We start from the raw sequence: 27,225 nt of genomic DNA on the forward strand, positions 1-27,225 counted from the left end.
GCATAAGTTCATAATGAGCTTGATTCAATACCAGATACGACGCATGACGATGGATGTTCGGCGTTCCCGACAGTCGATTTCGATAATTCAGAACACAAAACAACAACACTGATTCATGAAACCAAAAGAGAACTGTAAATCCAAATTCAAATCCAAATCTAAATCTAACACATCATCATTCACTCCAATACTTCTCATCACCATCTTTACCATTATCAACTTCGTCGTCATCTTCATCACTCGCCAACAACGATTTAAACCTCTTCACATCCTCGACACACGCGCTCCTAAACAGCCCGATATCCACCGCCCCCGATATCATATGATACCCCCTTAACCTCATTTCCTCCGGCCTATCATGCGGCATTGCAAACCCCGATAAAAACGCCCCACCACCACCACCACGGCCTTTCTCCATCGTCTTCAGCACGCCTTTCTCCGCCGTCCTCAACACCTCCTTCACCTTCTTATGCCCCGGGTCCCACAAATACCCCATACTAGCACTCAAATCCAAGGGTCCCATTTGCACACAATCAACCCCATCCACCATTGCAATCTCCTCGATCTTCTTAACCCCCTCTTCAGATTCCACCTGACACATTATCAACAACTCATCTTCGTAATTACTTAAATACCCATTGTCAATCCCGTAGTCCGATGCTCTAACAACCGTATGAGCAGAACCTCGTACTCCGTTTGGCGGGAATTTACAATACGAAACCGCTTTTTTTGCCATTTTTTGGTTTTCAATCATGGGGAACATGATACCTTGAGGTCCAAGGTCGAGGGCTTTTTTGGCCCAGGCTGGGTCGGATTCGGGTAACCGGATGATCGCTGGAGTACGGGCGGCGGCGAGCGCGTGGAGACACGCGAGGGCTTCGACAATGCCGCCGGGGCCGTGTTCCATGTCGACGACGACGAAATCGTAGCCGGAGAGAGCGGCGATCTCGGCGAGAGTTGGAGAGAAGGAGAGGAGGAACAGGCCGTATAATGTTTCGCCGTTTTTGAGGCGGGTTTTGAGGGTTTGTGGGGTGGTGGTGGTGGTGTCGGAGATGGTGGTGGTTGTGGTGGTGGATCTGATGGGTGGAGAGATTAAGGGTTTGGGTTTGATGATAGAGGTTAAAGATTTGAAATTGGGGGATTTGGGAAGGTGGATTAGGGTTTGGGAGGTGGGTTTTGGTGTTAGGGTTTTGGGGTGGAGAGATGAAGTGAAGAAAGCAAGAGTCGCCATTGCAGACTACAATACTGTACACATCCAGATGTGCAGTACATAAAGCACCCTAGGTCACGTGAATGGCACGTGACAGTGTACATGTTATAGCATGTTAAGTGTTGCCAATGGATTAAAACAAATACAACTTGTTCATTTCTCTCTAAACCTGATGGAAAAAGAGCCGAGCGGCTCGCGAGCGACTCGAGATCGACTCGATAAAAAGCTCGAACGAGTCGAGCCTTATCGAGCTTGAGCCTGAGCCTGGGCTTGAAATTAGGATCAATTAGATATCGAGTCCGAGCTCGAGCCTTGTATGGGTAGCTCGTTTAGGCTCGACGAGCCTTATCGAGCTTAGTATACTTTAGGGTTTAAACTAGGTATTACTTTTTGAATGATCTAGATGTTCTTTTTTAATTGAGTTCTCAAACTATCGAGCTCGAGCCGAGCCTTAGCTCATTAACAGCTAAAAACGAGTTCGAGCCGAGCCTTAGCTCATTAACAGCTAAAAACGAGCTCGAGTCGAGCTTTAGCTTGTTTTAACTCGCGCCATATATGCTTAGATCGAGCTTTCGAGCCGACCTCGAGTTTTAAGTTTTACTAACGAGCCAAGCACGAGCCTAAAATCCAAGGCTCGAATCGAGCCGAGCTCGAGCTTCAGAAAGTTGTAACGAGCCTAGCTCGCTTAAGGTAAGGCTCGGGCTCGGCTCGGCTCATTTGCACCCTTAGACTTAATCCTAAATTATGTAAAATATTGCCACTAAATTCCAAATTCCAAAATATTAAATATTAAAAAACTGGACAATTCTGAAAATAAGATAATAGCCAAACAAAAATAGATGTTTAATTTGAGTGATAGTGATAATGTAGTTGTGTCACCCAGCTTAGAGCTTTAAGCTGCATCTGGCCATAGCAAGTGCACCCTCATAGGTACGATTGCCGCCAATAAAGCCGCTCATATGCACAAAAACACAGCCCGGGATCCCAGCTTCCTTCGACAACTCATCGTCTCGTAAACCTCTCCACTGAGATGGAAGTGCCTTGCGGCTCTCAAAGCTATCAAGAGATTTATTTACTGCCTGCACCCGCCAGCTTTTACTTCTTTCATCCTGTAGGTCAACAAAATTAAAAAAAGGTTTCCGGTTTACGTTGTGTTGAAATTAAAGAAAGATGCATCAAATATGTGAATACCTGGTAAAGAACATATATGATAGGTGGCTCTGTTTTCAGCTCCTGTTCAAGCTCAAATAAGTGCAGTTTCCACTGTTAACACGAATATTAATACAGATTAGTAGTAGTCATTATGGCTGCAAACAACCGAACGAACACTTGTTCGTGTTCGATTGTTAAGGAAATGATGTGTTCATGAACAGTTCACATGAACATTTAACGAACGAGATTTTTAGTTTGTGTTCGTTTATTAAGGAAACGGACGTGTCCATGTTCGTTTGTGTTCGTCCGTTAATTTTAGGTAATGAACACAAACAAGCGTTCATGAACAGAAACGAACACAAATAAACACAGACAAACACAAACGAGTGTTCATGAACGAAAACAAACACAAATAAATGTTCATGAACACAAATGAATACAGACGAACACAAACAAGCGTTCATGAACATTATTAAGATAAAATAGTCTCAGAAAACAAACGAACATAACCTAATTTTAGGTATCAAACACGAACAAAAATGAACGACCGCGGCCTCTGTCCATGTTCGTGCGTTTAACTAAATGAACGGAATTTCTTGTTCGTGTTCGTTCATTTATTAAACAAACGAACACAAATAAACTTCCCGCCAAACGGTTCATGAACTATTCGCAGAAAGTTCAGTTCGTTTGCAGCACTAGTAGTCATAGAAAAAACAAATATATAAAGATGCACTTATCAAGTTATTGAACTTACGGGGCAAGATCTATCCAAAACCATGATTTCTCCACTAGGGTCGATATCGGTTCTTGCTGCAAGACAATCCATGACAATTGTGCGTGCTGGGAGCCATGATTTTACATGAAACCGAACACACTGTACACCACAAGTTAACAATAAGCAAGTTGAAAAGCTTTATGAATCTTTACTAATGGTTTAATTTATCAAAACTCACGTCTAAAAACTCAGTGCCAGCAAGAGTCATTGCGCGTTGGAAGGCTTCGTTCTCCTTCTCAGAAGACTGGTCAGGATCAGTCCAATCCAAATTGAGCCTTCCAACTCTTGGTGACAAGTGGGTATTGTTCACGTATTTCGGAGGCTGATCGGTGTCATACCGATTTATTCCATTGTCAACTGCATCGATTGCCTGTTTTAAAAGAAAACAGAGACTAACGATTAGGGTGAGCAAAATGAAAAACCCGACCCGACCATTACCCGACCCGACCCGAGAACCGATCAAACATAAAATACAGAACCGATTCACTACCCTAAATATAGGGTCGGTTCCGGTCTATAGGTCCAAGTCGGGTTTCACCATGAAAAGAACCGAGAACCGACCTGACCCTATTTTATAAGAAAAATTGGAACCGATTGAAATACCTAGGTATTGGGTTCGGGTCGGGTTGGGTATATTTTCGGTTCGGTTCTCGGTTATTTTCGGTCCGGACCTAAACTTGCTCACCCCTACTAACGATTAGGTTTAGATCTACAATCCATATAGCCATCATATGTTTGTCCGAAGATTAAACCGACAAGTATTTAAAATAAGAAAAAAAAAAACATATATTTCTAATATAATCATCACCTCCATGAAGCTTTTGTAAATGGCTAAATATAACCTTGTCACGTCCGGGTGCCCTTCATCAACCTGAAGCTCTTTCGCAATTATCTCCGTACCAAAATGCTATAAAAGAAAATCCAATTATTAGGTAGAATGCTATAAATTCCATACACCCCGCTTGCGGTATACGCATATAATGTATATATGTGTTGGCCATCGGAGGGCGAAAGTGAAAGTGCACTAATTTTAACGTTATTTTACTAATTTCGTGAAAATAACGTTAAAAGCTGAGGACGGTTAATCATGCATCATGTGGTGCGTTGATAGCTGAAAGACAAAAGGGTACATGCACTAATCGGTCTTTGTCCCGATTGCTGAGTGTTATGTGCCTTATGTGAGTTATGTCCAAGGCTTGATGCAAAACTACTATCGAGCCGAGGGACTCACTGGAAGCAGCCTCTCTATTCCTACAGGTAGAGTTAAGGCTGTCTACATCTTACTCTCCTCAGACCCTACCTTCGCTCTGCTATTGGTGGATTTACCGAGTATGATGATAATGATGAATGCAATAAATTCCATATGAAAGCTCAGTTTTACATCAGCCAACTACACATTTAGATGAATATATACATTTCAAAGACAAGTACTCGCAACAGATTCTGTTTCTTAATGATCGATTACGCAAAATCTTGAACCTTTTAATTAAGCTTGACAAGTATAACATATGAGTTCTATCTTAGAATGATATATGAAACAAAGTTGAAAAACTTTCCACCTACAAAGCTACCGAATTGAACCCGTATCGAAAAATAACAATGTGAAGAATACCTTATAGATAAGACCAGCACTACTAAGCTTTGTAGTAAACCCATGTCCAAAAACCTCATCAAAACCCTTTTGGTGGTGATCGTAACGATCTCGACTAGGGTCATACACACCACCCACATCAAGAACAGCATCAAGAGTCTCCAACACCTACAGCAACCCAATTCACAATATTATGATGGAAAAAAGGCATTTTTCAAGTTGAGCATTTTAACAAACAGTTGGTGTGCAATAACCTGAGGGTCTCTTGTACGGACGATTTGGGCTCCGGAATACTTGTTGGTGAGGCGAATCATGAAGCAGCCGAGTGCTTCGTCGCAGTGAAAGCTTCCATTGTGTGTTCCAACTCGTTTCAAAGCCGATGAATTCGTGGAGAAAGTAGTAGCGGCCATGAGTGAGAAAGTGAAGTTTTTGTTGGAAACAAAAAGTCTAGTAGGAGGGAGTAATTTTGTAGCCACCGTAAACATGCCTTGGCTTTTGGTGTTTCAAATACCCAAATCCCGCTTTTGCTTTTCATTTTACTTTTTAACTTTTTATACATTCTTTTGTGTTAATATCCTAATATCTATATGAGTCAACTTTTTACATCTGTAGATCATCTTTTTCTTTTCATTTTACGGTTTTATTGATTACGTATTGGATTTTGATAATTTAAACTATGGCATACTGGCCGGATAATAATCCACAATGACAATATAACCAATGGAACTCCAAACTTTCACTTTCGTTGTTAAGGGTTATCTCACTCACATAATTATCGTAGATTTAGTTTATTTATTCTTGATTTACTTTCGAGTTTGTAAACAGAGTTGATCAGGGGCGTAATGGGGAACATATGTTCCTTGCAGTGGCTGTAAAAATCAGATTCCAAGGCCGACTAATCGGCAACTACTCAGTACTCGGCATCTTACCTTGGAGAATTACTGCAGGTCGACCTATATAAGTCGGAGGCGGTCAGGCTCGGCCTACTCGGCGACTACTCGGAATACTCGGCCAACTACTTGGAATTATGCTAATTTTGACACTAATTATGCTAATTTTGACATGAATTACGCTTATTTGACACATATATAATATCCAATAGTTAATTTTCTTTATATTTAACATGTCTGAGTACTCTCGAGTATTCCTCGAGTACTCCAAGTACTCCCAACTCAGCCGACTAGGGACCGCCTAGCAACTTCTACAACACTAGTCCTTGTGAGCGAAATCGAATCTAAATCAAGTGTAAATTTATGATTAAGTGAGATCAACCTGGGTAACGCAAATGTTGTTGAAGTGCTAGTATGTATTATTATTATTGACAAGTAGATCATAGTTTAGAATATTTAAATTCAGTTTGCCTTTTAGCACTTGATATAATAATTGTGTGAACTCCAAAAAAGTTATCTCCTTTTCTATGTCACCTCTACGTTAAATAATATATTGTATAATATAGTATATGTGAGGGTATTGTTATACAATAGAAGTCTATAGAGTCTACAAGACAAGGAAAGCGAAAGAACACATGTAAACACTCCTTGAATATATGTGTGATATTTTTTTTTTCAACCAACGAAAAGCCTCCAAATAATTCAAAGTATATATTAGGCTTTTGGGTATACTTTAATCTTTGTTAACTGCACCTAAGTGCCACATCAATCTTTTTTTCATATTTCACTTTGCCACACTCCAATTTAATCCCGTTAACTTCATATAATCCTATCTTTTAGTGGTTTTTGGTCTAAAAAAGAAAATAATAATTAATTTAATCTCATAACATGTTAACACATAACCCAATTATTGTCCTTTAACACAAGGAGGAAGTGACTTGCAATGTTAGTTAACATGCCATGTTATTGTTAACACCCTAAATAATAATAAAATATTAAAAATAATAATAATGCAATTTTGTCTTCTCCAATTGGGTAAGAACCATAAGAGGACCCGGGGTGGGTGATATGAAAACGCGTTATACAATTTCAACGCCGTGATACACGGCCGCCGCCCCTACAAATAACGCGTTAATATGAAAACGCGTTAAACGTATAACGCGTTAAACTTGATCAATGAATGTGTATTAACTTGTACATTGGGTATTAATACTTGTACATTGGAATCCCATCACTAGTGATACCACCCCCCTACATTTCTATCACTAGTGATAGAATATTGGTTGTACACATGGCATGACTTGATTGGATAGTGGGAGTGATAGATTCTATCACTAGTGAACCACCCCTAGTCCCCTAAAACAGCAAGTCACTTATCCACACCTCATGGCAACCACACCCACTCCCATTTCTGCTGCAGCAAACATCTCATTTCACTCCAGATTCAACCCACTTTCACCACCCTCATCTTCTTCATTCGCCCTCAAATGCAACAAAATCAATGGTATTACTGCAACCAATACAAAAAGCTTGAAAACCAGTAAAAATGGTGTCAGTAGAGTCCTCCTATTAGATAGATTTGATCAACCTGACATCAAGAAACAAGAAAGCATGAAAAACATCAACCAGCTTGAATCCGAGGTCTGTTTTCTTCTTTATGACTTTACATAACCATAGATATATGAGTTTAATCATAACAGAAATGTTGGTTTCTTTTTTTTTTTTTTTTTTTTTTTGAAGATTGCTGGACTTCAGAAACAACTGTTAGAAGCAAAAACAATGATGGATGAAGCTCAGATTGGTGAGACTGAAAGAAATACTATGGAAGAGAAGTTGGAATCTGTTAAAGCTGCATCCATTTCAGCCATTGTTGGCACCTTAGCAAGCTTGCCATTTGCCTTAAGTCATGTTACTAACATGTATGATCTAACAGTTTCATCTGCAATCTTCATAATCACTTGTGCTTTGTATGGTGCTACTTATCGTTATATTATTCGAAGAGATTTGGATGATGCTCATCTTAAAACTGGAACTTCTGCGGCTTTTGGCATTGTTAAAGGTATTCAGGCCGGCTATAGATATACCAGTGATGCTATTAAGTATTAAGCACTTAGGTGACGTCATCATACGGGCCGTATGAAAGGCGAAAAGTTCCATGCACTAACACCTCGCTGGTACTCGCTCTGGATATCATAATCATAAAAAAAAGACAAATATAAAACCATAATTAAAAAGAAAAGAAAAACAAGCATATTAACTTCATTAACATAATAACGCATCTAACTTGTGATATCGCTTCTTGTTCTGCTGACGGCATCTTCTTGAGAGCTAGTTGGGCCGCATCTTTAATCTGCACATATCTCACAAGTCATATACACAAGCCAGTTAACTTATAGATACCGTAAAGCTAGTGTTTTCATACCTGAAGGGCTTTCACACGATGCCACAGTGGCGGTAAGTCCGCAAAGAGTTTCTTCACGGAGATCTCTGGCGGTTTAGCTTGTTTGAAAAACGAGTGTTTTAACAACTTTTCAGCAGTTGGCCTTTTTGTTTGATCTTTTACCAAGCACATAGCAACCAATTCTTTAAAAGACTGTTAAAAACTAGAACTTTTTAGTTAACATTATATAAAGATACAACCATATGTAAAAACATGACACCTTAGAAAAGCGTTTATCCCGATCGTAATCAAGTCCTGGGGGTGCATTTTGTATGGTCATCAAGAGGACCTGAGACACAAAAACATAAGAAAAAGTTGAATAACGATAAAACTAATAACGGGCATGAATATATTCAATAGGTTACTAGAATACTAACCTTCATTGGAGGGTACTTTGAGAAAGGGGCATGACCATGAGCCAATTCCAGTGCGGTAATTCCGAATGACCAGATGTCAGCCCTGTAAATGATGATTATGATGTTTTAACACCAAATTGTAATGTGTTGTGCAAATAATCAAACGTGTACCAATGTTTCCAGAACCGGACCGGACGTTGAACCGGTCTCCTTACTGGTCCACTGGTTGGGCCAGTCGAGCCGGTCGGATCGGATATAAGAACCGGGTGATGGCGTAAATATTATAAAAATAAATAGGATAAAATTGAAAATTTTTAATCAAAATCCGCCCTTAAAACCCCGGTTCGACCACCTGGTTTTCCGGTCCGACTGCCGGTTCCCAGTCCAACCGGCCGGTTCGACTTAAAACGGTCTGATAAGGTGAACCAGACCGGCCAGACCCCCGGTTCCCGGTCCAACCGGCCGGTCCGGTTTTCAAAACATTGGTGTGTATATTTCATTAGTATAAAACGAAAACATCTTCTATACTCACTTAAAATCATATCCACTTCCTGGCTGCAGCACCTCCGGGGCCATCCTGTATGCAGTATCAAATTCGAAAGTCATAACCGACCACAACTTAAAAACCGCACAAATTATCGAATAAAGCTAGTAGAACATGTACTAACCAGCAAGGAGTTCCTACAAAAGTATTTCTAGAGCGTTGTCTATCACCGCTATCAAACATACAAGCCGACACTCCAAAGTCACCAAGCTTTATCTCTCCGTTAGTGTCAAGAAGTATATTTCCAGCCTAAACCAAGATAACATTGAGAAAAATTATAAAAAAAAAAATCAAACAAAATAAAAATACTAAATCTAGTGACCTTAACATCACGATGTATGTGTCCGTGTCTGTGCAAATACTCCAATGCTTTAAGAGTCTCTTTGAGAATAGATGCAATAGCCGATTCTTCAAATCCATCCGGATATGCGGATTTCATGAGATGTAGACACGAACCTTGAGCCATGAATGGCATAACCACCCAAAGGTTTTGGTTGACGGCAAATGAACAAAATGCTCGTATCACGTTAGGGTGATCTATCAAACTCATTGTTTGGGCTTCCCTTCGAATATCATCCTGTAACCGGACTTACATGAGTTATTAATTAATAAATTCGACTATATTGTATTTGCTATATATTCATATATATTGCTTCTGTTAGTTTGTGTTATCGTCGCTGAAACAAGTAAGAGTATAAAAGGGGAAGACGCAAAGAAAGATAAAAGACAAATGCGTTTCTAGATAAAATAAACTCGAGTGATTTTGTTAAGATATATTCCAGAAAATACAAAATGAAGCTATTCGAAGTTCCGTAAGGATCGAGATAAATTGAAAAAAAAAATATCCGGCAACCCATGGAGATACAAGAAACCGATGCCGGCTTGACATGAAGAGAATCAATCAGATTCTGATAATAAACTTATATTCCTAAATTTAGTAAAACAGCAAGTCACTTATCCACACCTCATGGCAACCACACCCACTCCCATTTCTGCTGCAGCAAACATCTCATTTCACTCCAGATTCAACCCACTTTCACCACCCTCATCTTCTTCATTCGCCCTCAAATGCAACAAAATCAATGGTATTACTGCAACCAATACAAAAAGCTTGAAAACCAGTAAAAATGGTGTCAGTAGAGTCCTCCTATTAGATAGATTTGATCAACCTGACATCAAGAAACAAGAAAGCATGAAAAACATCAACCAGCTTGAATCCGAGGTCTGTTTTCTTCTTTATGACTTTACATAACCATAGATATATGAGTTTAATCATAACAGAAATGTTGGTTTCTTTTTTTTTTTTTTTTTTTTTTTGAAGATTGCTGGACTTCAGAAACAACTGTTAGAAGCAAAAACAATGATGGATGAAGCTCAGATTGGTGAGACTGAAAGAAATACTATGGAAGAGAAGTTGGAATCTGTTAAAGCTGCATCCATTTCAGCCATTGTTGGCACCTTAGCAAGCTTGCCATTTGCCTTAAGTCATGTTACTAACATGTATGATCTAACAGTTTCATCTGCAATCTTCATAATCACTTGTGCTTTGTATGGTGCTACTTATCGTTATATTATTCGAAGAGATTTGGATGATGCTCATCTTAAAACTGGAACTTCTGCGGCTTTTGGCATTGTTAAAGGTATTCAGGCCGGCTATAGATATACCAGTGATGCTATTAAGTATTAAGCACTTAGGTGACGTCATCATACGGGCCGTATGAAAGGCGAAAATGATCATATGGGTCGTATGATAAAAGTGAAAATGGTCATACGGACCATATGACTTTTTCATTGGTCACGTTAGTTGGTCGTTTATGTGTCAGTCAAAACAACTGTATGATTTGGCAAACACCACCTCATACAGGCTCTTATACGACCCATGTGACCATTCTTTTATCTGTCATTAGAGTATTCACATCCAACCCACTAAAATATGTGAGTGGAGTTTTTATAATATAAAGAGTATAAAAAAGTGGTTGTGAGTGGAGGAGAGAGAAAATGTTACTGTTCATCTGTATATTTGAGGGGACACTGTTCACCCCTATAATTTTTAATATATTTTGAAAGTGATTGTGAGTGGAGGAGAGAGAAAAGGTAATGATAAAGGTATAAAAGAATATTATTTAATTGAAAAAGAGAAAGAAGATGTAGTGTTTTTTAGTGTAATTTAGGGTGAAAAATTGATGGAATTGATGTGAATGCTCTTAGAGTGACATCATACGGTGTATAACATGTCACGTCAGTGGTGTCTGGATGGGCGGACACCAAAATATGTATTTTTTTTTAAATTTTTAAAAAGGTGCAAATTTATGGTGCAGGAGTTGCTACACTGGATGGGCAGTCATCTTTGGATGCTTTCGGTGGTGCAATTTGTGTTTCTGAGAATGTTATAATCTTTTTTATAGCTGCTGCTGGTCTAGATATCTGTTACAAGACGGGGATTTTAAGTCCATTTCCTCTTGAAACAAGAACAAAATTGTAAAAATACAAATTTGTTTATACCAGAAACCATATTGGCTTTGTAGTGTAGATACCAAGGCTCCAATATTTTGAAATACAGCATTGTCATATGATCAACTAACATCATATGCTAGAATCTTTGATTTACTTAGTGCAGCAAATGATTTTTCTAGGCCCCTTTGAGATACATAGGTGCAATTTATAATATAACACTGGTTATTTTACACATTTGGCTCATTTTGGGAGGTCAACTTCAAAGGATGTAAACTGTTGTTTAAACCATAAATATATAAAGGTTGGTTAATCTCGGATCTTGTTAATTCGTTAAAGTTTAGTTAAACTTAGTTAGAAACTATGTTAGTGTAGTTAGTGCCTAAACTGAAATTAGCATATAGTTTGTGTTAAGATTATGGGGTATGGGGCTTGGGTTGGGGCGTGGGTTGGGGGAAAACGCCCAAGCCACCACCCCGGGTGGGCTTGGGTTGGGGCGTGGCCCTTGGGGCTTGGGTTTCAAGCCGGGCGTGGGGCGGGGGTGAGTGGGTGACATGCTAGCTGGCTTGCTCCTATTCGCTGACCCCGCCATGTCATAGCGGGCCATTTTGACCATTTGAAAGTTTGAATTTTAAAATTCAAACCGTTTGGCTACCCCAAACCGCCACCCGGGTCCGCTATAAATAACCCCCAACCCCACCGGCTACCCCATCCCAAACCCGTCGCTATCCACTGGCTGCTCCACTTCCAAACCGTCGCTATCCACCGGCTACCCCACTTCCAAACTTCCAAACCTGTCACTATCCACCGCTATCCACCCAACCCGAAGAAGATGGCATCTTGGACCCACGAGGAAGAATTGGCTCTCGTTACAAGCGTTGTTGACGCTATGAAGGCTCGTCAACCCGGCCAAACACGATATTGGCCGGAAGCATTCGCAACCTACAAACATAACGTCCGTCACGACCGCCACAACCTCAACGCGTGCCAACATAAATGGCGCGAGCTACGGCCCAAGCTCGATCGTTTCAAGGCTTACTACGAAGCCGTTCCGAGCGGCGATTTAAGCCACGAGGATCGGGTGGCGGTGGCGAATATTGAATTTCTAGGCAAGGAGCGAAAGGCGTTCGACAAGATCGCCCTTTTTGAAATTTATCTAACGCTCTAGGTTTGTTATTTTGTAATTTTTAGGTATTATGTAATTTTTAGGATTATGTAATTTTTAAAATTTTAATGAAATTGTAGGGTTTTTTTTTATAAATGTTGTGTGAATTTTATAAATTTTTTGTAATTTTTTTTTAATAATCTGCCATGCGGTGCACCCAACCCACGTCCCGCCATACCCCGCGGACACGTCACTAGGCGGTGGGGGCTCCCATTCCACGTGTCAACTAATGCCCCAACCCAAGCCCCACCATACCCCCGGTCTAAAGATGTAATTGGTGTATTAGATTAAACGAAGCAATGCATCTTAGTGATAGAGCCAGGGGGAGACGATACAACTCAGTCATAGAATTAAAAGGGCAAGACGTGGAAACCTACCTATTTTGAGTCAGTAATTAAGGGGGTATTGTCGGGCTTATTTACCGACTCAAACGAAGTGGTTTGGTTCAGGCCTAAAACTGTCCACATCGGTGACTGAATCACCAGGTCGGTCGGGCGAAGGATTATAAAAAATAAAAAAAAGGTAAATTTTATGCCATAACCTGGTCGTGGTGGCAACCCAGGTTGCAAAAGAGAGAAATCATTTTAGGTTTTGTTACTAAATAAAACAATTATTCTTACTATTTATAATATATTTTAAAAAATAAACAATAATATAAAAAATCATATTTATTTAATAAAAAAATAGTTAGGTTTGGTTGCTAGGCAAAAGATCAAATACAAATAATTTTAACATACTAAACATACAAATTGAAGGAAAACTCAAAAAAGAAAAGGTGACATTTTTGTAATTACCACCAACTATCAAAGTTACTATACAAATGCGAAGTCAACCAAAAATACCTAAAAAACACAAATTTTTTTAATATTTTTTATAAAAAAATCGCTACATTTTTTAGGTATATTTGTAGAGTAACTTTGATAGTTATTGATAATTACAAAAATGTCACCTTGTCTTTTTGGGTTTTCCTTCAATTTGTATCTTTAGTATGTTATAAAATTATTTGTACAAGAACGTTCCCCTTGGTTGCTAATGGGTGTAAAGGTTGGATTGGGTTGGGTTGTGTAGATTGAAGAGAGAAAAATTAGTTTTTTTTTATCAAAGATTGGGTTGAGTTGTGTTGTGAATGTGGATAGTCTAAAAGTTAGAGGGGTGATTGTTGGGCTTATTTACTGATTCAAACAAAATGATTTGGTTCAGACCGACTTTAATCAGAAGTCGGTTGGATTAGGCATTAGCTTAATCCATAACTCGGATAAATTAAGATAAAGATTCAAACAAGTTTTTTCTTTAACAGTCAACGAATACTATACTAGCCTGGCCACATGGGTAATAAACCCATTAGCGAAAGGACACCCACGCCCTGTGAACAGGGACAACGTTGGCGACCAGGCCCGCCCACCATTCCAAGGAGACCCACCGCCCGAAGGCGGTAAAAGAAACAAGCCCAATCTATTTTAGGCGTTGATAACCATAATAATAATAATAATAATAATAATAATAATAATAATAATAAATACTTTCATACCAAATTTCAAATCCTTGTCATAAAAATAATAATTAGACTAGGATTCGATTACTTAAGTTATAAGTTTCTACTCCTATAATTTATTAAAGTTTCCAAGATAACATGCGTTATATTTGTTTCTGTGATTCTGGTTTAAGATATATCGCCATATCTATAAGGCAAGGGTGGGATGGGGAACCTTTACTCGATGGGTAATGCAAAGAAAAAGATGGAACATATGGGTGAAGATGATGATATTGGCATCAAACAAGAGTCGTTCGTTGACACTGATCAGTTTTATGATTTCGATACGTTCGGCAACGTTTTTTACCGACGCCTCACGGATGCAAACTTCTTCAACTCCTTTGAAGATGACTTTGATGATGAAGATATCCTTTAGAAAAGTTGCATGTTTCTACGGTTTATAGTTCTGTTCGTCTGCTATTGCTATGTTAGATACATTAGTTTCTTCTTCTTGTTCTTCATAATTTGATCATTCTAGTGGATTTAAATCATGAAAGTTTTTTTTTTTTTTTTTTTTTCTTGAGAATATTGAAGCCTATTTTGGTATATTAATGGTCATCCATGTTAAGTTATATTGCTCATATTGATCACTAAATTAATAAGACAACCTGGTAGGATTCCAATAGAGCCCAATAAACACAACTAGACCCTTAACTCAATTGCAACCCATACCTAGTCAAGGGCCCAGTCAAGAAAGCATTTAATAAGAATTAAGGCTGGTGGGTAAATGTGTAGCTGAAGTTTAGGAGCAGTTATCTCTATTTATGTTTATTTATCTCTTGTTCTACTTTGGAGAATTGTCAATGTTTATGTTATCTAAATTGGGGTATCTATACCTTTGTTCTTGGAGATTAACCCATCTCGAATCGGGTCTTTTATCTTATAATATTTAAGTTTCCAGCAGTTAAATCTATCAATTACGTTTGTTAGATTTCTAGGTTCTATCACAACCTAACAAAACGCGAGAACGTATGAACGCTAAAAACTTTGAAAAGATACAAATCGTTGAATTTCGGCAACAAAGGAGGCTCTGGTGAACTTTCAGACGGATTCGCTCAATGGGGGGTCTACTCTTCGGCGATATTCTTGTGTTTGGGTGGGCCAGGGAAAACCACGTTTGTGTGCTCTCTTGTTGGGCCGAGGGATAATTGGTTTGTTGTTGGCCAGGCAGCGTTGAAGACGGAATCAGACAAGGTCGCTAAACACGAGAAAGCTTGTTTAGAGAATCTACACGTGTTTATCCCATTTGCTTTTAATACATTTGGTTCCCTAGACCCAGAGGCCGTGGAATTCCTTAACAGGGTCCAGCGGGTGGTGAATAGTAATCTCTCGACCCGTTTACCTACCATTTGTTTGTTATTTGTTGTTCTGAAACATGACTAGAAAGGAAGGAAAGATACTACTGATTTTCTATTTATGAATTTGTGAGTTTGAAATGTGTCCAATACTTGATGAATCAAATTGTAAAGCAATTGAACAGCTTATGTTGAAAACCATTTGAGTAGTATTGATGAGAGTACCTATTCTTCTTTCCCTTCCTCTTCTTCCTCATCCGAATGCTCAACTTGTCGAGTATGCTTTTTAGGGATCCCCCAATATCTAATCTTATTTCTTGGTTCATCGTTTGCGGAAGGTAGGTTTCGTTCATCTTTTCTTGTCTCCTAAAAAACCAAAACCGTTACGCCCATGACCATAACCAAGCTTTGAAATATGTTATCGGATTCAACTTGTGATTAGTACCTGTTCGGAGATTCTACCATCTTTCTTTCGATTCAATAATGGAAAGTTCTGCAAATCTCCGTTCTTGATGCTGGCTTCTAACTGCAAATGGTATACATATCAATGACTTTTTTTATATGATCGGGTATGTCCAGACGCCACTGTCCACTGGCGTGTCATATGAAAAGGCAAAAATAACTGATGTGACCACTAACAAAGTCATACGTCCTAATGACAATATTCGCCCCGTCAGGGGCGTAGCTATTGGGCCTATAGTATAAGTCGCATATACATGCGCTGAATGTTTGTTTTGTTAGTTTGAATAATGGGCTTTAGATACGTTGGCAGTCAAAGTCCAGCCAGTTTACTCGGTCGTATTAGCAGAGTCACGTTCTAGGGTTGTTGCACTTTATTCGTTTGTTTATCGTTCCTTATTTGCTGTTATGTTTACGTTATGATGTAAGGCTATAAATTGCCCTTTGTGTGCTTGAATAAAGGTATCGAATTTCATCAGTCTTGTATTTGATATCACTTTTGAGTTACTTCAGTAGCATATAAGGGGCCGGGAGGGGCGCCGACCCCCGAACTTTTCGCTCAGTAGTGTTGTACATGTAGTTTTCGTATAGAAACTTTTGGGTATATACGTTTTCGACCCCCCGGTTCTATAGAATTTTTTGGGTATATACGTTTTCGACCCCCTGACGAAAACTTCAAGCTTCGCCACTGCGCCCCGTCATATGGGCTGTATGATGTCACCTGACACAAAAGTGCCTAATGTGACATCTAACAAAGTCATATGACCCAAATGACCATTTACACCGTATAGCGTATCTATAGCGGACCCTACATAATTAGATGTAACTACAATCACCATGAGAAGCATGATGAGCCTTTGGTTTACCTGAATGTGTAGAATGCAGAGAATAATGCTGGCAATAGGCAACCAACTTTCATCAGGTGACAATGACAAATTCGACCTGCGATCACAAGTAACCATATAAATATACACAAGTACAATACAGTAAATATACACAAGTTGTAGAATACAGTATAAATTTACAAACCTTAAGTAAGGAGCCAAGTAAACAATAGCATATACGACATAACGTTTATCCCCGGTATCCATCCAAGCAAACACCCAACTCTACATACATACAGTAAACCACAACAATCAATCATCATATCGATATCATGTCATCATCATGTAATATAATATAATCAATCAGATTCATCTCACTCACCATCCAGTTAAAGTAAGGAATGAAACTAATAATCCCCATGACAGCAAACCTTGCATCGGCTGAATCGATCACCGAGTTACTCTCTTCGTCGTCGTTCGGACTCATAGGAAGCGGAAACACCAATGAGTTTAGTACACACGCACCCATCGCCACCACGAACGGAGCGTCGTGTGCTAACGCCGCCTTGCACCTTCCTTTCCTAATTCTCCTCTTCTATATATATATAAAAAAAAACCAACTAAGCACCTAATGGATCTTTTGACACACCCTCACATATACGACTCGTATACAGATATACGAGTTGTATTATCTTTTTTCACATGAAGTATACGACTTGTATACAAATATACGAGTGGTGTATATAGACACTTCAGAAGTCTTATAATACAATAATAATAATAAAAGTAATAAGAAAAGATTGATGACCTGATTAATAAGGGATTTATGAGGGTGATGATGAAGTGTGAATAGATGTTGGAGTTGTGGAAGAGTGCAAGAGTTGCAGGCGGTGGTGAGAGAGACGGAGTTCATCGCCGGAGAAAAAGAGGAGCGGCGGCGGAGGCGGTGGTGGTGGCTGAAGAGTTGACGGTGGCGTGACAAAAAGTGAAGAAGATGCTTCGACTTTTGGTACAAGTCGGGAAGCGTGAATCTTGGATGTTAGTGGTGGTTTAGGTTGGAGTGTTCACGTGATTAATATTCCGTTTTAGTTTTTAATTACAGATAACTCAACAAAACCAAACGTCTATCTATCTTGTATAATTTTACTTTTTTACTCATATAGGAGACTCAGTATATACATTAAAGAAAATGTTTTAGAAGCTGAGATTACTTGACGGTTATCTTTCTGGATATGTACTAAGGCCACTCGGTGTAGGGGTCGTCCAGGCCCGGCGACGCCCACAAACACCATTTCCTTAGGCATTTCGGCGTTGAGATCGGCGGGGAGGAGACGATGAGGACGGACGGTAAAGGACAAAATCCCTCTCACACACATATACATACAACATATATATATTAGGTCATCCCCATTTCCTTAGGTTCATCCTCTTTGCCCCATCCTCACGCTCATCCTACGTGACGCTGACGTGAAGGCTCATTCTCCATCAACTACACCGAGTAGCCTAATGTTCTCATTACAGTTAGAGCTTTCAATATCTAATCAGCACCATTGGATAACGGGTGAGATCAAATCTCACCCGTTTAAAATAGGAAAAATCTTCTAGAAGCAGAAGTTACTTGAGAGATGTGGAATCATTTTCGATGGAAATCGATTTCCTTCGTCTCAAAGACGAATCATGTTCCAAAAAGGTTTCAAATTCACGCTTGTTCTGAAACCCGAAAATAAAAACATCAACTAGTTCGTTTGTTCATGATATTCACATTTCTGGTATTATAACAGTTACAGAATATCTTAAAATACAACAAAAACCTTTCATTTAAATGTCCTGTTTTTGACAGCTACAACATTAAACATACAAATTATCTATAGAATGAGCTTCAAGAGAATCAGCCCCACGAATCAAGCAGTCACGCTTGCTGCTATAACTGTAAACCGCAAACCGAGGCACCCTTTCTCTTTGTATGAAAAATGAATCAAAGAAATGGCTTCCTCACTACCCGAATATTCGCATTTCAAGATCGGGAATTCTTCACACAAAAACTTATTACACAGCTGAGGATGATCATCCAATTTTCTTGATTGCAAGCACCACTGCTTGCACGTTGCAATTGTAGCTATAGTTAGGCTAGATAAAACAGTTACTTTTATAAAATGTCATTTTCGTCCCTGAGGTTTGGCCAGTTTTGCGACTTTCATCCAAAGTTAGTTTTTCGGCATCTGGATCCAAAAGGTTTGAATCTTGCCATTTTCATCCGGCTCATTAACTTCACCCATTTTTCGCCGTTAAGTCAGGGGTATTTCCGTCTTTTTTGTTAACTTAAAGGGCAGTTCAGTCTTTTTCACTTTCTGTACAAGTGTTCAAAAGACCGAATTGCCTTGTAAGTTAACAAAAAAGACGAAGATACCCCTGACTTAACGGAGAAAATGGATGGAGTTAACGAGCCGGATAAAAATGGCAAGATTTCAAACCTTTTGGATCCAGATGCAAAAAAAAAACAAACCTTTAGACGAAATTCGCAAAACTGGCCAAACCTCATGGACGGAAATGGTATTTTACTCAAAGAAAAAAAGAAATAGATTAATTTACCATAATATACAGCATTACATCAATCGTATTTCCACGAGGATATCAAGCATCAGCTTCTCCTTTGGTAACAGCATCAACTTGCTCTTGTAACTGTAAACAGCAGCCAATTTAACGTCTCGTGTAATAACTAATAACAAAACTAACTGATAATCAAAAACTAAACCGACTCACTTGTATGTATTTCAACTTTTCAGCGGTCAACTCCTCAGTCAAGCTTGTTAACCTGTATATGAATAACTATTAATATATAGAACATAATGTGGCTTTTAGTTGAAACCTGTCTGTATTCGATAACCTGGATTGTAGCTCGGAAACCTTGGTTAGCAGCAAACGCTCTCTATCAGAAACTTCAGCCTGAAAATTGAAATGCAACAGGTGAATTTGTTTATCACAGATTGATGAACGGAAAACGACGGTTAGTGATTAATTTATTATGTGAAAGTACATACGTAGCCGTTATTCTCCGAGCTGCGAGGCAATGGGGGCAACTTCCCATTTTGAGAAGCTGAAAAACATTAATAACGAATCAAAAGCTAATAATCTAGTTTTATAGCTAATCTAATTTTTGAATTAATAACTAACTAACTAATTACATAAATGAAACCATTGTACCAAACCAAACACATCCGTTCAAAAATGTTGTACCAATCCAAACTAAAGAACCTAAATTACAATAAAAGTCAACATCAACTTGCAAACATAAACTGGTATAAAGTAAAATCGCTATTATGGGCTTCTAAGAAATTCTATTTTTTGTGTAAAGTCATTAAAAGCTGCCTTCAACCCAAGCCAACCCCTTTTGACCCGTTTTCTAGAGCTGCCAGTTTTGACCTGACCAGCACATTTTCCTACTCATATTCACAAGTAGGGCTGCAAACGAACCAACGTTCAGCGAACAGTTCGTGAACCATTCGGCGTGAAGTTCATTTGTGTTCGTTCGTTTATTAAACAAACGAACACGAACAAGAAATTTCGTTGGTTTAGTTAAATGAACAAACATGAACAGAAGCCGCGTTCGCTCATTTATGTTCGTGAACGTTAGTTTATGTTCGATAGTTTATTAGTGTTTTTAGTTTTTATATTTTATTTAAATGCTTCAAAACTCGGACAAATAAAATATTTAATAAGTATCAGTGTATTATATATTATGTTCATGAACGCTTGTTTGTGTTCGCGTTTGTTTCCATTTGTGTTCATGGACATTAATTGGTGTTCATGAACGTTCGTTTGTGTTCGTTGCCTAAAATTAACAAACAGACACAAACACGAACACGTTCATTTTCTTAACAAAGAAACACAAACATAAAATCTTGTTCGGTAAGTGTTCATGAACAGTTCATTCGTGAGCACATATATTTCCTTAAACGAACACGAATGTTCGTGTTCGTTCAGTTCGTTTGCAGCCCTATTCACAAGCACAATAAGATCCAACAAAGGTATATTAGCTCACCCTCTGGCACCTCAGCTGATTGTAAGCTACTCAACAAATTCAAGATAAGATCCTGGAGAAACAAACAAATCATTTAGTAACAACATTAAATTGATAATTTGTAATTTCCTATAAGAAGTAACCATGGTTTACCTGTTGGAGTGTTGTCTGCTGAAAAAGGTTTTGAAGGTGAGGCATGAGCACCGATGCAGGTAGAACGTTATGTATAGAACCGCTATTGATATCCTTAGTAGTAGGTGTAGGCTGCCAAACGGCCAACGTAGATTTTAGAGTCGCAAAAATTCATAACGTTGTAAAAGATGAAGTTGAGTATAATACAAACCATTTTATTTGAATCAAGTATCCAGTCACCTACACTAGCGGACTTCCTCAGTGATGCCTCCTAATTTACATTATTAAAAATAAGATGAAAATTCAAAAATTAGATGATTGTTATTAGACGAGTAGCAAGACAATGCAACTTACCTTAACAAAATCAAGATCTTCAGATGTCACAGAAAAACGTCCTTTTATTTGTACCAAATTTGCTTTTGATTTGTCATCCAACGAATCCCTGTATCCTGCGGAAGTCAAAATATACGCATACTGGTCAAACAAGAATTTTATTAAAATATTCAGCAAAACGCGAGAATGAATACCTCCTGATGGTTTTATTGGAGCAGATAAACTGTTTCCGGAAGCTCTATTCGGAAGGTTCAATGGACCACTAAAGCTCGGAGCTCTCCTTACTTGATGAATTTTATCAATTGCTTGTGAGCTAAAAAAAGACTTAATTTGGTAAATCATCATGAAAGTAATAAAAGGATCATATATATGTAATATGACTTAAGGATAATGGTGAAACCTTTCTGAACTACGAGTTCTATCGGATTTGGAGTGATTTAAGACAACACCAGCCACTAGGGGCCCACTCTGCGTTTGTCGGTTTCTTCCTGTCAAAATTCTTGTCTTAGCCTGCGCTGAATCTTTATCTGATGTTGATGGTAGTTGCTCTGTTTTTGTTCTGTCTTTTTCTAAAGTGTTCCCTTTATTGCCATCTGGCGTATTACTTTCTGTAGTATTATCCTTATTGCTCAAGGATTCAGACGAGACTACTTCATCACTAAATCAAGTTAATAAATAAAAAGAGTTAAACAATAATACAGAAACAGAAGCTTGCAAAGACCACAGGATGAGCATTGACCTAGAAACAAGCTCGCTTGTGGAATCTACTTTGCCGATTGTAGCCTTTGAATCGGATGCATCCTGCATATTAATGGTGTTAAAAACTAAAATCCAGATTAATGGTGTTAAAATGCCACTTTCGTCCCTGAGGTTTGGCCAGTTTTGCGACTTTCGTCCAAAGGTTTGTTTATCCGCATCTGGATCCAAAAGGTTTGAAATCTTGTCATTTTCATCCGGCTCGTTAACTCCATCCTTTGCAACTTAAAGGGCAACTCGGTCTTTCAAATTTTATGTAAAAAGGATGGAGTTAACGAGCCGGATGAAATTGGCAAGATTATAAACCTTTCGAATCCAAATGCGGAAAAACAAACCTTTGTACGAAAGTCGCAAAACTGGCCAAACCTCAGGGACGAAAATGGAATTTTACTCTGTTTTAAAAATAGACTTACATTATTGACAACTGAAGTTGAACTGCCATCATCTTCCTTGATATCTTGAATTTCGTCATCATCTTGCATCTTTAGCAAAAAGTTTCAAAATTCAAGTTAAAAGTCATATTGTAAAGTGCAAGAAGTAAATTGCCATATGGCTATATAGTCATTTTAATAAGTAACAAAATGCTTAGAATAATACCAAGGATGCTTTGAATTTTAAATCTTCAACATTAAAGTTCCATGCACTAACACCTCGCTGGTACTCGCTCTGGATATCATAATCATAAAAAAAAGACAAATATAAAACCATAATTAAAAAGAAAAGAAAAACAAGCATATTAACTTCATTAACATAATAACGCATCTAACTTGTGATATCGCTTCTTGTTCTGCTGACGGCATCTTCTTGAGAGCTAGTTGGGCCGCATCTTTAATCTGCACATATCTCACAAGTCATATACACAAGCCAGTTAACTTATAGATACCGTAAAGCTAGTGTTTTCATACCTGAAGGGCTTTCACACGATGCCACAGTGGCGGTAAGTCCGCAAAGAGTTTCTTCACGGAGATCTCTGGCGGTTTAGCTTGTTTGAAAAACGAGTGTTTTAACAACTTTTCAGCAGTTGGCCTTTTTGTTTGATCTTTTACCAAGCACATAGCAACCAATTCTTTAAAAGACTGTTAAAAACTAGAACTTTTTAGTTAACATTATATAAAGATACAACCATATGTAAAAACATGACACCTTAGAAAAGCGTTTATCCCGATCGTAATCAAGTCCTGGGGGTGCATTTTGTATGGTCATCAAGAGGACCTGAGACACAAAAACATAAGAAAAAGTTGAATAACGATAAAACTAATAACGGGCATGAATATATTCAATAGGTTACTAGAATACTAACCTTCATTGGAGGGTACTTTGAGAAAGGGGCATGACCATGAGCCAATTCCAGTGCGGTAATTCCGAATGACCAGATGTCAGCCCTGTAAATGATGATTATGATGTTTTAACACCAAATTGTAATGTGTTGTGCAAATAATCAAACGTGTACCAATGTTTCCAGAACCGGACCGGACGTTGAACCGGTCTCCTTACTGGTCCACTGGTTGGGCCAGTCGAGCCGGTCGGATCGGATATAAGAACCGGGTGATGGCGTAAATATTATAAAAATAAATAGGATAAAATTGAAAATTTTTAATCAAAATCCGCCCTTAAAACCCCGGTTCGACCACCTGGTTTTCCGGTCCGACTGCCGGTTCCCAGTCCAACCGGCCGGTTCGACTTAAAACGGTCTGATAAGGTGAACCAGACCGGCCAGACCCCCGGTTCCCGGTCCAACCGGCCGGTCCGGTTTTCAAAACATTGGTGTGTATATTTCATTAGTATAAAACGAAAACATCTTCTATACTCACTTAAAATCATATCCACTTCCTGGCTGCAGCACCTCCGGGGCCATCCTGTATGCAGTATCAAATTCGAAAGTCATAACCGACCACAACTTAAAAACCGCACAAATTATCGAATAAAGCTAGTAGAACATGTACTAACCAGCAAGGAGTTCCTACAAAAGTATTTCTAGAGCGTTGTCTATCACCGCTATCAAACATACAAGCCGACACTCCAAAGTCACCAAGCTTTATCTCTCCGTTAGTGTCAAGAAGTATATTTCCAGCCTAAACCAAGATAACATTGAGAAAAATTATAAAAAAAAAAATCAAACAAAATAAAAATACTAAATCTAGTGACCTTAACATCACGATGTATGTGTCCGTGTCTGTGCAAATACTCCAATGCTTTAAGAGTCTCTTTGAGAATAGATGCAATAGCCGATTCTTCAAATCCATCCGGATATGCGGATTTCATGAGATGTAGACACGAACCTTGAGCCATGAATGGCATAACCACCCAAAGGTTTTGGTTGACGGCAAATGAACAAAATGCTCGTATCACGTTAGGGTGATCTATCAAACTCATTGTTTGGGCTTCCCTTCGAATATCATCCTGTAACCGGACTTACATGAGTTATTAATTAATAAATTCGACTATATTGTATTTGCTATATATTCATATATATTGCTTCTGTTAGTTTGTGTTATCGTCGCTGAAACAAGTAAGAGTATAAAAGGGGAAGACGCAAAGAAAGATAAAAGACAAATGCGTTTCTAGATAAAATAAACTCGAGTGATTTTGTTAAGATATATTCCAGAAAATACAAAATGAAGCTATTCGAAGTTCCGTAAGGATCGAGATAAATTGAAAAAAAAAATATCCGGCAACCCATGGAGATACAAGAAACCGATGCCGGCTTGACATGAAGAGAATCAATCAGATTCTGATAATAAACTTATATTCCTAAATTTAGTGAAACTTAACATTAATTAATTTTCTTTCAAATGCCTAGAGCCCTAGATATTATCAACAGCTCAGCATTTAACCGAAGGTCCGAAACACTTCTGTTTTACCTTTTAATCTCTTTCTTGCAGCAAAATTCAACAACATTATCACGTATCTACGGTGGCTAGCCCTAATTTTTATGCAGTTAATGATTTTACACTTAAGTAAGCTCAAAAGGCAAATCCTTATAAGTAATAACCCACAGATCACAGATAAAACTTTGTAAACTTCACTACACATACACATCTACTCTGACTACAGCAACTCGAAATCAAACCGATACAATTTCAAGTCTTTCATATACAAATAAGATACAACACTTTTGACTTCTTATACCTAATGACTCAAGCTTCAACTTCTAAGATCAATAATAATTCCATAATATCAAACACTTTAAGCATAATTTCATTAAACATTTCAACTCCACAATTAATGTCACACAAAAACATATAATATCATGATGTTGAATTAGTAAATCCTAAAAAGTCAATACATATCCGTGCATACGAATTACGATCACTAACACAAACCTAAATCAAACACTAAATCAATTCAATTCAATCAAAAAGCAGCAAAAACGCCCTAATTTAAATCTAATTTTCAATTACTAGTTATATAGCTGAATTAATTAATTAGCAAAATGAAATGAAAACATGAACAAGAGATAAGTAAGTAATTAGTAAGAGAAATACCAGATTACTGTTGATGCGTTCGAGATCCAAACACTTAACGGCAACAACATGATTAGACGGAAGATAGATCGCTCGGTAGACGGTGGCACTGGCGCCGTAACCGACTTCTTCTAGAAGATTGTAATCGTCTGGATTAGTGGTGTAGTTGCCGCCCATCCGGCCGATGGTTAATCAACGGTGATCTGAAAAGGAGTTGACGATGGTGAAGACTGACGGAAGTTGACGATGATGAAGATGATATGTGTTTTGTGTATAGATTTGATTTTTATTTTTATTTTTGCACACTCCGAGCACCCCGTCTTCGGTCCCGGGGTTTCATGTCAGACTTTCTTGTTTATTTATTTGTTTTTTTTTAATTAATTTTTTGAGCTTATTGTTTGTGTGTTTGGCTTGTGGAAAATTGATAGATTCACCGTCTAAAATAATAATAATAATAATAATAATAATAATAATAATAATAATAATAATAATAATAATAATTTTGTGGAAAAGTGTCGTTTTTTCATATCCTTGGTTTATAGAGAATAAAAGTGAAGATGTTCGGATAATCCTTATGGTTTGCTCAGATTTCACCTATAGTCTATACACTTTTAAAATTACAGCTATGGTACTCAACTTTTGCATACTCGTTCTCGGATGGTCCTTGAAGCGCATGAATGTTAATTTTTTCAGTTAAGTGGGTGTGAAATGACCTAAATGCTCTTACCGTTAATAAATAACTAAAAAGTTAAAAGATATATAATTAGTATTAGAAATTTATGTGGGACCCACCACCCCCCGCCTTCTTCATCTTCCCCAATCTTTGCCACCTCCACCTTTCACCACCACCACCACCACCACCTCACCCCACTGGAAAAAACGCCACCACCTCACCCTCCCACCATCATCTTCAACCTCATCCACCACTGCGACAATCACCCTCCACTTCGTCCCCCAAAACCCTTCAACCCAACACCCTTTTGTTCATGATGCATGTGACTATATAATTGTGTATCTACTTTTGTTCATGTATCAAAACTTCTTATAGATACGGACTTGAGTGCACGTTATATGCTATCACAATTCACAACTCATGTGTCATATCTTCACTAAGGTATCTTAATAAAACGTTCGTTTTATTTTATGGCTAGGCTCTTTGTGATACGCGATCGCAAAGTATGTGAAAGTAGGACTTCACGAATGTACTTCATTCATATTTGTAAGGATTTATTGTTCTTTTTACAGCATATTGTTCGTATTTATCTGTTCTTTGTCATCAATATTTCATAGCATGTAGATGTTCGTATTTATTTATTTTTTTATCATCAATATTCCATAGCATGTAGATTATATATCATCTTGTACCTCTAAATCACCACATACGGATCACTAATTATATACTACGAAAGATATACACTAATGGAACTTTTAATAAATAATTACGAAAGATATACACTAATGCTATGTTTTTCGAACTTAATAATATCGAAAGGGGTTATTGTATTGAATTGAATTTATTTGTGGTTTTCGAACTTAATAATATCGAAAGAGTTGAATGGAGTTTCGACAAAACAACGGTGTAAATTTGTGTGATTAATGTCGATCTAGTCTAACATTTTTTAACCAAAAATAAAAGGATAAAGAATAGCTTGGTGATTAGAAACATTGAGCGTAAGCAAACCGTTATTACGTGTGATTGATGTCGATCTGATCCAACATTTTTTATAAGAAATAAAAGGTTAAATAATAGCTTGGTGATTAGACACATTTAGAGTAAGCAAACAGTTAAATTGAGAGATCATACACCTTAAATATCTGATTAAACTATATCAACTATTT

The 27,225-nt window shown here is 38.1% G+C and overlaps 7 protein-coding genes across 8 annotated transcripts; 2 read left to right on the plus strand and 5 right to left on the minus strand.

Moving 5' to 3' along the window:
* Positions 1–7: 7 nt before the first annotated feature.
* LOC110864502 (2-keto-3-deoxy-L-rhamnonate aldolase) lies at positions 8–1,253 on the minus strand. The gene has a single exon (XM_022113582.2). The coding sequence runs from the start codon at positions 1,229–1,231 to the stop codon at positions 176–178; it is 1,056 nt and encodes a 351-aa protein (XP_021969274.1). The 5' UTR covers positions 1,232–1,253; the 3' UTR covers positions 8–175.
* A 729-nt stretch (positions 1,254–1,982) lies between these two features.
* LOC110864500 (MYG1 protein) lies at positions 1,983–5,225 on the minus strand. The gene is made up of 7 exons (XM_022113580.2): positions 4,983–5,225; positions 4,750–4,896; positions 3,946–4,044; positions 3,316–3,507; positions 3,117–3,236; positions 2,402–2,473; positions 1,983–2,319 (listed from the first exon to the last, which is right to left on the minus strand). The coding sequence occupies exons 1-7, from the start codon at positions 5,211–5,213 to the stop codon at positions 2,095–2,097; spliced, it is 1,086 nt and encodes a 361-aa protein (XP_021969272.1). The 5' UTR covers positions 5,214–5,225; the 3' UTR covers positions 1,983–2,094.
* Positions 5,226–6,978: 1,753 nt separating this feature from the next.
* On the plus strand, positions 6,979–7,739 carry LOC110864499. Its single transcript, XM_022113579.2, has 2 exons — positions 6,979–7,259; positions 7,359–7,739. Exons 1-2 carry the CDS (start codon positions 7,005–7,007, stop codon positions 7,722–7,724), a joined length of 621 nt encoding a protein of 206 aa, XP_021969271.2. The 5' UTR covers positions 6,979–7,004; the 3' UTR covers positions 7,725–7,739.
* Positions 7,727–9,551, minus strand: LOC110864498 (serine/threonine-protein kinase fray2-like). The gene is made up of 8 exons (XM_022113578.2): positions 9,281–9,551; positions 9,083–9,207; positions 8,947–8,991; positions 8,436–8,517; positions 8,279–8,347; positions 8,041–8,211; positions 7,903–7,968; positions 7,727–7,801 (listed from the first exon to the last, which is right to left on the minus strand). The coding sequence occupies exons 1-8, from the start codon at positions 9,506–9,508 to the stop codon at positions 7,742–7,744; spliced, it is 846 nt and encodes a 281-aa protein (XP_021969270.1). The 5' UTR covers positions 9,509–9,551; the 3' UTR covers positions 7,727–7,741.
* A 352-nt stretch (positions 9,552–9,903) lies between these two features.
* Positions 9,904–11,476, plus strand: LOC118479672. Its single transcript, XM_035974346.1, has 3 exons — positions 9,904–10,180; positions 10,280–10,598; positions 11,277–11,476. The coding sequence occupies exons 1-3, from the start codon at positions 9,926–9,928 to the stop codon at positions 11,438–11,440; spliced, it is 738 nt and encodes a 245-aa protein (XP_035830239.1). The 5' UTR covers positions 9,904–9,925; the 3' UTR covers positions 11,441–11,476.
* Positions 11,477–15,487: 4,011 nt separating this feature from the next.
* Positions 15,488–17,779, minus strand: LOC110864497. Its single transcript, XM_022113577.2, has 6 exons — positions 17,492–17,779; positions 17,066–17,278; positions 16,889–16,968; positions 16,726–16,801; positions 15,846–15,926; positions 15,488–15,766 (listed from the first exon to the last, which is right to left on the minus strand). Exons 1-6 carry the CDS (start codon positions 17,594–17,596, stop codon positions 15,626–15,628), a joined length of 696 nt encoding a protein of 231 aa, XP_021969269.1. The 5' UTR covers positions 17,597–17,779; the 3' UTR covers positions 15,488–15,625.
* Positions 17,780–18,397: 618 nt separating this feature from the next.
* On the minus strand, positions 18,398–25,751 carry LOC110864496 (serine/threonine-protein kinase BLUS1). 2 transcript variants are annotated; one of them, XM_022113576.2, is made up of 22 exons: positions 25,408–25,751; positions 24,068–24,322; positions 23,870–23,994; positions 23,734–23,778; positions 23,223–23,304; positions 23,066–23,134; positions 22,828–22,998; positions 22,690–22,755; positions 22,520–22,588; positions 22,336–22,404; positions 21,906–21,967; positions 21,567–21,824; positions 21,361–21,479; positions 21,188–21,282; positions 21,045–21,104; positions 20,855–20,965; positions 20,723–20,774; positions 19,722–19,777; positions 19,568–19,626; positions 19,444–19,495; positions 19,273–19,362; positions 18,398–18,776 (listed from the first exon to the last, which is right to left on the minus strand). In XM_022113576.2, the coding sequence occupies exons 1-21, from the start codon at positions 25,561–25,563 to the stop codon at positions 19,315–19,317; spliced, it is 2,079 nt and encodes a 692-aa protein (XP_021969268.1). In that variant the 5' UTR covers positions 25,564–25,751; the 3' UTR covers positions 18,398–18,776; positions 19,273–19,314. The 2 variants fall into 2 exon arrangements, with proteins under 2 accessions (XP_021969268.1, XP_021969267.1); XM_022113575.2 differs by having other exon boundaries at positions 18,408–18,799.
* Between the last annotated feature and the right edge of the window lie 1,474 nt (positions 25,752–27,225).

The sequence above is a fragment of the Helianthus annuus genome, chromosome 6, assembly GCF_002127325.2.
Source record: "Helianthus annuus cultivar XRQ/B chromosome 6, HanXRQr2.0-SUNRISE, whole genome shotgun sequence".
Lineage (NCBI taxonomy): Eukaryota > Viridiplantae > Streptophyta > Magnoliopsida > Asterales > Asteraceae > Helianthus > Helianthus annuus.

What these genes read in the sequence shown, in the direction of transcription:
- LOC110864502 (XM_022113582.2), bottom strand. Translation starts at nt 1,231, where the DNA reads ATGGCGACTCTTGCTTTCTTCACTTCATCTCTCCACCCCAAAACCCTA.
- LOC110864500 (XM_022113580.2), bottom strand. Translation starts at nt 5,213, where the DNA reads ATGTTTACGGTGGCTACAAAATTACTCCCTCCTACTAGACTTTTTGTT. An exon ending in TTTTGGATAGATCTTGCCCC is followed by an intron (nt 2,474 to 3,116) that starts GTAAGTTCAATA and finishes TCGTGTTAACAG; the next exon opens with TGGAAACTGCACTTATTTGA. An exon ending in TCATATATGTTCTTTACCAG is followed by an intron (nt 2,320 to 2,401) that starts GTATTCACATAT and finishes GTTGACCTACAG; the next exon opens with GATGAAAGAAGTAAAAGCTG.
- LOC110864499 (XM_022113579.2), top strand. Translation starts at nt 7,005, where the DNA reads ATGGCAACCACACCCACTCCCATTTCTGCTGCAGCAAACATCTCATTT. An exon ending in TCAACCAGCTTGAATCCGAG is followed by an intron (nt 7,260 to 7,358) that starts GTCTGTTTTCTT and finishes TTTTTTTTGAAG; the next exon opens with ATTGCTGGACTTCAGAAACA.
- LOC110864498 (XM_022113578.2), bottom strand. Translation starts at nt 9,508, where the DNA reads ATGAGTTTGATAGATCACCCTAACGTGATACGAGCATTTTGTTCATTT. An exon ending in GGAAGTGGATATGATTTTAA is followed by an intron (nt 8,518 to 8,946) that starts GTGAGTATAGAA and finishes CATCATTTACAG; the next exon opens with GGCTGACATCTGGTCATTCG. An exon ending in AACAAGAAGCGATATCACAA is followed by an intron (nt 7,802 to 7,902) that starts GTTAGATGCGTT and finishes TATGATATCCAG; the next exon opens with AGCGAGTACCAGCGAGGTGT.
- LOC118479672 (XM_035974346.1), top strand. Translation starts at nt 9,926, where the DNA reads ATGGCAACCACACCCACTCCCATTTCTGCTGCAGCAAACATCTCATTT. An exon ending in TCAACCAGCTTGAATCCGAG is followed by an intron (nt 10,181 to 10,279) that starts GTCTGTTTTCTT and finishes TTTTTTTTGAAG; the next exon opens with ATTGCTGGACTTCAGAAACA. An exon ending in GGCTTTTGGCATTGTTAAAG is followed by an intron (nt 10,599 to 11,276) that starts GTATTCAGGCCG and finishes TTTATGGTGCAG; the next exon opens with GAGTTGCTACACTGGATGGG.
- LOC110864497 (XM_022113577.2), bottom strand. Translation starts at nt 17,596, where the DNA reads ATGAACTCCGTCTCTCTCACCACCGCCTGCAACTCTTGCACTCTTCCA. An exon ending in ATAAATCCCTTATTAATCAG is followed by an intron (nt 17,279 to 17,491) that starts GTCATCAATCTT and finishes ATATATATATAG; the next exon opens with AAGAGGAGAATTAGGAAAGG. An exon ending in TACTTGGCTCCTTACTTAAG is followed by an intron (nt 16,802 to 16,888) that starts GTTTGTAAATTT and finishes TTGTGATCGCAG; the next exon opens with GTCGAATTTGTCATTGTCAC.
- LOC110864496 (XM_022113576.2), bottom strand. Translation starts at nt 25,563, where the DNA reads ATGGGCGGCAACTACACCACTAATCCAGACGATTACAATCTTCTAGAA. An exon ending in AACGCATCAACAGTAATCTG is followed by an intron (nt 24,323 to 25,407) that starts GTATTTCTCTTA and finishes GTCCGGTTACAG; the next exon opens with GATGATATTCGAAGGGAAGC. An exon ending in GGAAGTGGATATGATTTTAA is followed by an intron (nt 23,305 to 23,733) that starts GTGAGTATAGAA and finishes CATCATTTACAG; the next exon opens with GGCTGACATCTGGTCATTCG.